Source organism: Mobula birostris, chromosome 8 (genome assembly GCF_030028105.1).
Source record: "Mobula birostris isolate sMobBir1 chromosome 8, sMobBir1.hap1, whole genome shotgun sequence".
In the NCBI taxonomy this organism is placed as follows: Eukaryota; Metazoa; Chordata; class Chondrichthyes; order Myliobatiformes; family Myliobatidae; genus Mobula; species Mobula birostris.
Window position 1 is genome coordinate 160,871,659 of NC_092377.1, and position 11,064 is coordinate 160,882,722.

The 11,064-nt window shown below is 42.0% G+C and overlaps 1 protein-coding gene across 1 annotated transcript; it reads left to right on the forward strand.

The window, feature by feature from the left end:
* Positions 1–1,771: 1,771 nt before the first annotated feature.
* On the forward strand, positions 1,772–5,700 carry LOC140202099 (probable G-protein coupled receptor 139). The gene is made up of 2 exons (XM_072266958.1): positions 1,772–1,841; positions 4,802–5,700. Exons 1-2 carry the CDS (start codon positions 1,772–1,774, stop codon positions 5,698–5,700), a joined length of 969 nt encoding a protein of 322 aa, XP_072123059.1.
* The last annotated feature ends 5,364 nt before the right edge of the window (positions 5,701–11,064 follow it).

Consider the following 11,064-nt stretch of genomic DNA (forward strand, 5'->3'; position numbering starts at 1 on the left):
TTCACCTAAATTAGATCAATTACCCAGCTGAGATGGAATGCATCCAGCCTGCTGAGGGAAGTAAAGTAGGTAAAGTTAGGAGCACCTGTCCATAATTGGTAGATTAGCGATTAGAATGTTTTAAATATTACACACTTATTCAAGAGACGACATGAAAATAAACCCAGAAACTCTACAGACAGTATGACTGAACTTCTCTGATGGAGTTTCTTCAAAGCAATTATTGGGGACAGAATAAACAATCATTTGGACAGATGTAGATTGATGAGAAAAGGCCAATGTGGAGTTATCAAAGGGGTATTGTGTCCAGCTAACTTGGTAGATTTTTTACTCCCTAGAATAACAAGAGGTAATCAATGAAAGAAATATAATTGATATGTGTTTTGAAAAGTTTTCTCACCAGGTGTCTAATGACAGGCTTATCATCAAGACTGATGATATACAAGAATATTAGCAAGGATGGAAAATTGGCAAAGTAACAGGAAACAGGGAGCGACGGTGGAATGTTGCTTTTCAGACTGGAGAGAAGAAGACAATGCAGTTCCCCATGGGCCAGTAGCAGGGTCACTTCTTTTCCTACTCTGATTTAGATATGTATGTTCAGGAAAGTGAATCCAAATCTGCAGATCAGGCAAAATTTGGTGTTGGGTGAACTATAAGGACAACAACAGACATCAAGAAGGTAAAAAAGCAGTGAGAATGGGTGATTGAAATTCAACGCTGAAAGATCTGAAGCATTACATTTGAGTAGAAAGAGTGAGAAGACAGCTGCAGAGCCAATCTGTGGGCCTGTCCTGAATGAACATTTCATCATTGATCACAATAGTGTAAATGGTGAAGAAGGCTGAAGAATTGGAGGATGACATAGAGAAGAAATTAAAGAAGGTATGAAGGTGAACAGAGTGTAAACCGGATGTGAGAGTCATTTTTATATCCCAGGAGGGAACAAAGGAAATAGAATAGATGTCAAATTGAGATTAGGAAGGACAGTGCCGGACTAGGAACAGATGTGATATAATGACAAAAGATGACAGGTTTTTTGCTGGTAGGGGGAAGGGATATCGTGCTTGCTGTTGCTCATGTGTGGGAGGGGGAAGCTGGTGGGGGTGGGTCTTTGGGGTTCTGGCATTTAACTGTCCTTCATTCTTTGGGGCACTCCTCTGTTTTCGTGGATGGTTGCGAAGAAAAAGCATTTCAAGATGTATGTTGTATACATTTGAAACCTTTTGAATGGGGAGAGATCTTGGGACAAATAACAAAGGATGGCCGCAGATGACGTGTAAAATGCAAAAATTGAAGATCAAAATTCAAAGTAAATATATTGTCAAAATATATCATATACTACCCTGGGATTCTAACATTGGGGTTCTAACATTTATCAGTCATTCTTACTACCCTGGGATTCATTTTCTTCTGGACATTCACAGTCACTGACAGTGGCCAGCTCCCTCTGCCAGACAACACTCAGTTCTGTGAGGATAACTCATGAAGGGATAGGTCACTTGTGCAATAACTACACATAAGCCTGTGATTGAGAAAGTACACATGCTTTCTGGAGATTTACTGTTTTCCAAAGAAAAAAAACACAAAATAGCTTCTAAAATAGGTTTAGTCTTTGGTTGATTAAGTCTGGTTGTTTAATTGAATATAACAAACAGAGCTCACTGCAGGTGAGAATCCCAGCAGACCATTCCATTGTATATAAGAAAGGTCTTGTGTAACTAGACTGACAACCTTCACACAGTGCCTTCAACTCACCTTGACACATAACATGGGCTATCCAGTTATCTTTGTGTTTGAAAGCATCTACTACCCCATTCTTGCAGCAGTTGGCATTACAGGTAAGGGAAAGGAACTAATTAATCTGCATAAGTTTCTAGACGTTCAGTGAATGTTTATTTTTCTTCTCTTGCATTGCAACATGCAAGTATTCATTTTTACAGAAGGGAGGCTGAGAGTATATGTGTCACGCAGGTGGAGAGAGGCAAGCAGAGATGTATAACAAGCACGATGTACTTCCACCATCTGCAGTGAGGTGTCACAATCGGATGCACCTTTCCTTCCTTTCACCATCTGGAAGTACCGTTCCTCCTCTGAATCCCTGGTTCACTCATCCATCTCCACCAACATCCACTGCCTTGCCTTTTATACAACCAAATCACCTTCCCTTTGCCTCTTTCATTCCACCATTCAGGTGACCAAGCACTTCTTCTGAATGAGGCAATAGCATCCTTGTAATCCTTCAAAATTGGTGAAGTATTTTCAATGTTCATGGTTTGGAATCCTCAATACTGAACCAGCCAAATATAACCAACCATTGTGTCACACTGGCACAGTTAGTAGTTCTGCTGTCTCACAGCTTTAGTTACCCGGGTTCAGCTCTGATTTCTACTGCTCACTCTTTAGAGTTTGATCATTCTCCTTTTGTATTTTTATCCAAGAGCTCCAGTTTCCTCCAGAATCTGAAGGAGGCTTGGATTGAATTACAGAATTAAACATCCTGCTTGGTGACTGGAGAATCTCAGGTAAGTTAAGGGAAATATGGGGAAAATAAAATGAGATTAGCATAAAAATGTCAGTACAGACTTGGCTATGTACTACGTATGTAAACGTAAACAGCATTTTGTTGAATACCGCCACCAGGTTAGTCGTCAGCAGACATCTGATTGTTGCTCCAACTCCGAACTTCCTCCCCTTCTCTCTCTCTCTATCTCTCACTCTCTCTCTCACTCTCTCACACACACACACACTAACTTGTTACACTGTCCCTGTTAACGCCAATGAAAGCAAAATGAAATGTACTTCTGGAAGTCATGTTGTACTCAATAGTGAATTCAAGGATTTCAGATGCCCGGCCACTCCAGTTTTCTGTCAGTTCTGATGTCAGGTCAGTAACATGTAAAGTTTAACATAATAGACGTCCTTTAACCTGTGGATTAATTTCAGCATTGTGTTTTTTTTTTGGAGGGGCGGATTTTCAGGAAATATTTTTTTTTGCTTCTCACAGTCACAATATCTTTTAATGCAGTGTTTTCATTCATTTCCCACCTTTCTGCCAGATCAGCTGTCAGTAATACAGGTGTCCACCTCTTTTCGAATGTTCGCTTTACGAAACCTCACTGCTACGAAAGACCTACATTAGTACCCTTTTTTCGCTTTCAGAAGGTGTTTTCACTGTTACAAAAAAAAAAGCAGCGCGCGATAAAAGGCAGAGCGCACCCCAAGCAGCCGCTCTCCCCCAGATTGGAAACGGCATTCTCGCTGGCATTGCTTAAACACATGCCTGTGAGCAGTCATTTGCAAGATGAAATATATGATATCGGAAAAGCCTAAAAGAGCTCGCAAGGGTGTTACACTTAGCGTAAAGCTAGACATAATTAAGTGTTTTGATCGTGGTGAACGAAGTAAGGACAATGTGAGTTTGGCTTGTGGAAGCTGACGAACATGATGTTGAGGAGGTTTTGGCATTCCATCACCAAGAACTGACAGATGAAGAGCTGATGCAATTGGAAGAAAAAAGGATAACAATCGAAACCGAATGAGTAATGGTAAAGTACGACTTTAATTTTGAAAGGGTACGTCGGTTTAGGAGATATTTGCAGGATGGTTTGAGTCCTTTTTAAAGAACTGTGTGATAGAAAAATTCACGAGGCTCAGCAGTCAAGCAAGCCTTCCACATCAGCCACAGCAGAGGGACAAACCTTGATCTTCCGACACTGAGGCTGGCAGTCATAGGAGAAGATGAGCTGCCTGCCCTGATCGACGATGAGATGACACCCCAGTGTCCCACCACCCGGACCCCCAGGCCATGGACAGATACCGATTCGCGGAAAATGCAACGGTAGCCAGGACGCACACAGCATATCTTTAAGAAAAAAGCCGAAATAAACATGCTAATTAATTAGGTGCCACCTAACATGTAATTGTCGGCCCAGATCAGTGCCGATGCAATCGGCAATCGCCTCTGATCTGCACCGACATTTACGTGCCGGGCAGCACCTAATTAATTAGCATGTTTATTTTGGCTTCTTTCTTAAAGATGTGCTGTGTGCCTCTTAGCTACCCCTGCGTGCTTCGTGGCAATGTATCAGTCGGCGGCCCAGAGGGTGGGGGCCGCTGCACCACCCAGCCTGCGATGACTCAGTCTAACACATCATCATTAGTGTGCTCGATGTCTTCCCAATTCCGGTAAGTGATACTACACTGTACATACATTATTTCTACTTTATATAGGCTGTGTATTTTTATGTGTTATTTGGTAGATTTGGCAGCTTCATAGTTTAAAGGTTACTGGAGAACGCGTTTATGCCAACAGCACTTGCGTGAGATTTTCTGCCGAGAGCGCTTGCCTGAGATTTTCGCTATGGAGATCTGTGCAGGCAATCATTGTAGAGAAGTATTTCTACTTTATATAGGCTGTGTATTTATCATATCATTCCTGCTTTTACTATATGTTACTGTTATTTTAGGTTTTATGTGTTATTTGGCATGATTTGGTAGGTTATTTTTGGGTCTGCGAACGCTCACAAAATTTTCCCATATAAATAAATGGTAATTGCTTCTTCGCTTTACAACATTTCGGCTTACAAACCATTTCATAGGAACACTCTACCTTTGGATGGCGGGGGAAACCTGTAATCCTTTGCTTGCCTTTCTCAGACAGCATCAACAGTATTAACCTTATGTTGAATGTTCTGTTCTTCATATTGTTACCAAGTTTTTTTAATTTGTAATTTCTTTTCACTCTGGTATTGACTTATTTGCAGAGTCTGGTGATAACTTCCTTTTCTTTCTGTTACAGTTAACCTGGTGGCGATTGTAATCCTGTGCCGGGGAAAATGCAGACTCTCTAAATGCATTACTCGCTATTTGGTTGCCATGGCAATGGCAGATCTAATGGTAGTGATTGTTGAAGTCATACTGAAGCGAATTAACAACATTTATTTTCCGATAAACTTTTTGTTCATCACTCCGGTCTGTGCCACAATACTTGTCATAAAGATTACCGCCCTCGATTGCTCTGTTTGGTTCACGGTTGCTTTTACCTTTGATCGCTTTGTGGCCATTTCTTGTCAAAAACTCAGACCAAGGTACTGTACCGAGAGGAGAGCAAGTGTGGTTATAGCCACAGTGTGTATGCTGGCCTGTTTGAGGAGCATCCCGTTTTACTTTACGAATGAACCCAGTTACGTGATTAACAACATTCCATATCTCTGCATTGGAACTGCTGTCTATTATACCTCACCCCTGTGGATGGCTTACGAGTCGTTCGACAGTATAGTAACTCCTTTGACACCAATCCTTTTCATCCTTTCATTTAATGCCCTTACCGTTAAACATATTATAAAGTCCAATAAAATCCGGAGGGCACTTGTGAGTAGCAGCGATAATCACAATGATCCCGAGAGTGAGAACCGTAAGAAGACAATGGTTTTGCTCTTTACTCTATCTGGCAACTTCATCCTCCTCTGGACACCATATTTTGTACATTCCTTAAAATGGCGAATGAGAAACTACAATTACCAGGACAAGTATTACAGCAACCCCATATACATCAACCAGCAAACGGGATTCATGTTGCAACTACTCAGTTCCTGCACCAACACTTGCACCTATGGACTGACGCAGAGCAAGTTCAGACAGGAGCTGAAAAATGGGGTGAAGTATCTGGTCACACTGAATGGGAAACTCTGTAAATAGAAAACAACTGACATTAAGCTGTACCACATATTGTTGAGATTTTTGTCTCTCTCTTGCAGATTATTTGAAGGCAGCACTGTAGTGTAGTGGTTAGCACAATTAAGGGTTCAATTCCTGCCGCTGTCTGAAAGGAATTTGTCTGCTCACTCCATGAGTATGGGGGTTCCGTCCGGGTGCTCTGGTTTCCTCCCATGTTCAAAGATGTATGGTTAAGATTGGTGGGCATGCTATGTTGGGGCCAGAAGCATGGCAACACTTACGGGTTTCCTCCAGCATCATCCTTGGAATGTTTTGTTTGTTGAAGCAAAATGACACATTTCACTTGACACCTCACGCTTGTCTGCATTAAATTCCATACAGCCTCCCGAGCACCATCCTCTGCCGAGCGCCTTTGACCTAGCCCCGGCCGCTGAAACACGCAAAGCCGAGGATTTCAGGGCCTTCTGCTCCGGAGATTTCGGTTACCATACAGCAGCAGCGGCAGCGAAGCGGGCACTTCAGATGTTTTCCAGATGTTCCTCCACACTCTCACATCTGTCTCCATCAAATCAGAATTGTGCACAGTCCCCTACTTTACAGATATCATTCACCGGAGAGGCTGGTGTGCATTTTTCTAGCTGCAAGCTTTGATAGTCTTCCTTGTTATCTACTTCTCCCACAATATTGGTGGCATCCGCAAATTTATTGATCCACTTAACCACAATATCATCCAGATCATTGATATAGTTGACAAACGACAATGGACCCAGCACCGATCCCTGCAGCACTCCACTAGTCACAGGCCTCCAGTCACAGAGGCAACCATCTACTACCATTCTCCCACAAAGCCAATGTCTAATCCATTTCTATAGACACTATGTCCGTCTAGTAAATATAAATGCAAAAAAAAATCCATTTAAGATCCCTCTCCCATCTCTTTTGACTCCATGCATAAATTACTGTTCTGATCTTCCAGAGCACCAATTGTATCCCTTGCAATCCTTTTGCTCTTAACATATCTGTAGAATCCCTTAGGATACTCCTTCACCTTGTCTACTATCAGGCCACCTCATGCCTCCTTTTAGCCCTGATTTATTTCTTGAGTGTGCTCTTGTACTTGATTTGTTTGTCCCTTCTGATACGTACTATGCACCTCCTTTTTTTTTCTTAACCAGGGCCTCAACAAACCATAGTTCTCTACACCTGCTATCTTTACCTTTTAATCAGATCGGCACATACATACTTTGTACTCTCAAAATTTCTCTTTTGATGGCCTCCCACGTACCAAGTACACCTTTGCCAAAAAACAGCCTGTCTCAATCCACACTTGCCAGATCCTTTCTGATACCATCAAAATTGGCCTTTCTCCAATTTAGAATCTCAACTTGTGCACCAGACTTACCTTTTTCCACATTTACTTTGAAACTAATGACATTATTATCACTAGATGCAATGTGTTCCCCTACACAAACTTCTGTCACCTGGCCTGTCTTGTTCCCGAATATCAGATCAAGTATCTCTCATTGGGACTTCTATATACTGATTAAGGAAACTTTCCTGAATACATTTGACAAACTCTAACCCATCTACTCCTTTTAAGGTATGGGAGTGCCAGTCAATATGTAGAAAGTTAAAATCTCCTATTATAACACCCTTCAAGGACATTTTCAACCTCTCACCGCTACAGAAGAAAGTTTCCACTTGCTTCAAAAAGGCAACAATTATACCAGTGCCCAAGACAAATAAGGTGAACTGTCTTAATGACTATCACCCAGTAGCACTCACATCTACAATGATGAAATGCTTTGAGAGGTTGGTCATGACTAGACTAAACTCCTGCCTCAGCAAGGACCTGGGCCCATTACAATTTGCCTATCGCCACTATAGGTCAACGGCAGATAAAATCTCAATGGCTCTTCACGTGGCCTTAGACCATCTACACAACACAAATACCTATGTCAGGATGCCGTTCATTGACTACAGCTTAGCATTTAATACCATCATTCCCACAGTCCTGATTGAGAAGTTACAGAACCTGGGCCTCTGTGCCTCCCTCTGAAATTGGATCCTTGACTTCCTAACCAGAAGACCACAATCTGTGCGGATTGGTGATAATATCTCCTCCTTGCTGACAATCAGCACTGGTACACCTCAGGGGTGTGTGCTTAGCCTACTGCTCTACTCTCTCTATATTCATGACTGTGTGGCTAGGTATAGCTCAAATACCATCTATAAATTTGCTGACAATCCAACCATTGTTGGTAGAATCTCAGATGGAGATAGGAGGGCACACAGTAGCAAGATATGCCAACTAGTGGAGTGGTGTCGCAGCAAAAACCTTGCGCTCAATGTCAGTAAGACGAAAGAGCTGATTGTGGACTTCAGGAAGGATAAGATGAAGGAACACATACCAATCCTCATAGAGGGATCAGAAATAGAGAGAGTGAGCAGTTTCAAGTTCCTGGGTGTCAAGATCTCTGAGGACCTAACCTGGTCCCAACATATAATTGCAGTTATAAAGAGGGTAAGACAACAACTATACTTCATTAGGAGTTTGAATAGATTTAGTATGTCAACAAATACACTCAAAAACTTCTATGGATGTACTATGGAGAACATTCTGACAGGCTGCATCACTGTCTGGTATAGGGGGAGGGTACTGTACAGAACCAAGAGAAGCTGCAGAGGGTTGTAAATTTAGTTAGCTCCATCTTGGGTCATCGTCGTCATGGCTATCCCTCGAGGTTGAGGATAATGGTCTTCATTCTGTTGATCTGCTTATGGGCTCTCAAGTGGCTTATGAGTCCAATCTTGGCTTTGAAAGTTCTTCTGCATTCAGGACAAGTAGTTCCAGATGGCAGATCGGGCTTTGGTTGTTGCTGCCTCTCTTTCCAGTTTCTTCTCTTTTCTTCTAATTCTACACATCTGTTGGCTTCAAAAGTTGCTGTTCCTTCTTGGATGATGGCTTGCCAGAGTTTCCTGTCCTTGGCGTTGGTTTCCCAATTGTTGAGGCCCACAGAGCGAAGACGCCTGTGCATGTATTTGTTTAACGTGTACTTGATGTTGCACTCCAAGAAGCACACGATACTTCACAAATCAACCAACTGATTCCAATGGCATGGAAACCACGATGACTGGAGCTGATGGATTTGTTGCAGCCTTCATCCGCCCTCACAGCCGTTGAGTTGGAAGTAACTTCGTCTGCCTGTTCCACCGTTGAGGTCTTAGTTGGATTTTCTCTGTCAGGGACCTCACCCTCGACCTTACCGCCACGGGTGACCCTACCAGGACCATAGCTCCAGACGGCATCGCTCTTGGAATCTCAGGACCACACAAGCTTCTCCATCACGACAAAGTGACAATCCACGGAGAAGATCTTGGGTACGAGCCTACGAAGTACCCAGGACATCTTCAAGGAGCGGTGTCTCAGAAAGACAGCACCCATTCTTCTATATTATGTATTTCATTGAACTGCTGCTGCTAAGTTAACAAATTTCACGGCACATGCTGGTGATAATAAACCTGATTCTGATTCTGACTATGTTTTTGCAAGAATATAGAATCTCTCTACAAAATTGTGCTTCTTAATCCTGCAGACTGTTGGGTGGTCTATAATATAGCCCTATTAACATGGCCATACCCTTCTTATTCCTCAATTCCACCCATAAAGATGGAATGATGATGGGGCTATCGGGACTTTGAGACTTTTTTTTACCGTGCCCATGGTCTGCTCTTTATCAAATTACGGTATTGCAGTGCACTGTTGTAATTATATGTTATAATGATGTGGTTTTGTCAGTTTTAGTCTTGGTTTGTCCCGTGTTTCTTGTGATATCATTCTGGAGGAAAATTGTATCATTTTTTAATCCATGCATTTCTAAATGACAATATACGAGGACTGAGTGTCCTCATAGTCTAATCTAATCTAAAGGCTCAATAGATGAGTTCTCCAGTCTGTCCTGACAGAGCACTGCAGTGACATTTTCCTTAACTGGTAATACCAACATTTCACCTTTAATCCCACCCACTCTATCTTGTCTATAACAGTGGAACCACAGAATATTGAGTCCCTGCAACCAAGTCTCACTAATGGCTATAATCACGGAATTAAACGTGCTGATCCATTCCTTGAGCTCATTGTCTTTCCTACAATACTTCTTGCATTGAAATATATGCAACTCAGGACATTTGTCGCACCATGATCAACCTTTCCACTCCTGATTTGGTCTGAGGTTTTAAAAACATCTGTCTCCACAACCTCGCTGCTACCTGTACTGTCACTGTGGTTCCCATCCCCCTGCAATTCTAGTTTAAAAACCCCCAACCCTATCCAGCAGTGGCAATCCTTCCCACTAGGATATTAACCTCCTCATAATACTCCAAATGCGATCTGACCAAAGCCTTATAAATCCTCAGCATTATATCCTTGCTTTTACATTCCAGTTCTTTTGAAATAAATGCTGACATTGCATTTGCCTTCTTCACCACCGACTCAAATTAACCTGTTGGAAATCCCGCACAAGTAGTTTCTTTGCACTTTGGATTTTTGAATTTTCTCCCTTTTCAGAAAATAGTCTATGCTTTTATTCCTGCTACCAAAGTACATGACCATACACTTCACAACATTGTATTCCATCTGTCACTTCTTTGCCCATTCTCCGAATCTGTCTAAATCCTTCTTCAGCCTCCCTGCTTCCTCAAATCTAACTCCCTCTCCTGCTATCTTCATATCATGCACAAACTTGGCCCCAGAGCCATCAATCCCATCATCCAAATCACTGACATACAAAGCAAAGAGAAGCTGTCCCAACACAGATATCTGTGGAACAGCACTAGTCACCAGCAGCCAATCAGACAAGGCTCCTTTTATTCCTATTCTGCCTCCTGCCAATCATCCAGTGCTCTGTTCATGCTAGTATCTTTCTTGTAATACCATGGCTCCAATTTTGTTAAGCAGCCTCATCTGTGGCACCTTGTCAAAGACCTTTAGAAAATCCAAGTAAACAACATCTACCAATTCTCCTTTGTCTATCCTGCTGGCAATTTCCTCAAAGCTAAAATACGGTTGCATGATTCCTGAACTAGAGATTTAAAAGCCCAGATAATATCCATTATGGTAAGAATTATGTTTTGCAGAATGTAATCCACAAGATCGAAGAGTAAAAAGTTTTACAGAAAATAAAATAATTTAGTTACACATCTTTTTAGGTTTGACAAAAAAGAAAAATTGTAAATTATGTCATGTAAAAATTATTGGCAATTATTTGACTCTTGATGTGTTGGGCATGTGGCCAAGTGGTTAAGGCGTTCGTCTAGTGATCTGAAGGTCGCTAGTTCGAGCCTCAGCTGTGGCAGTGAGCGTGTGTTCTTGAGCAAGGCACTCAA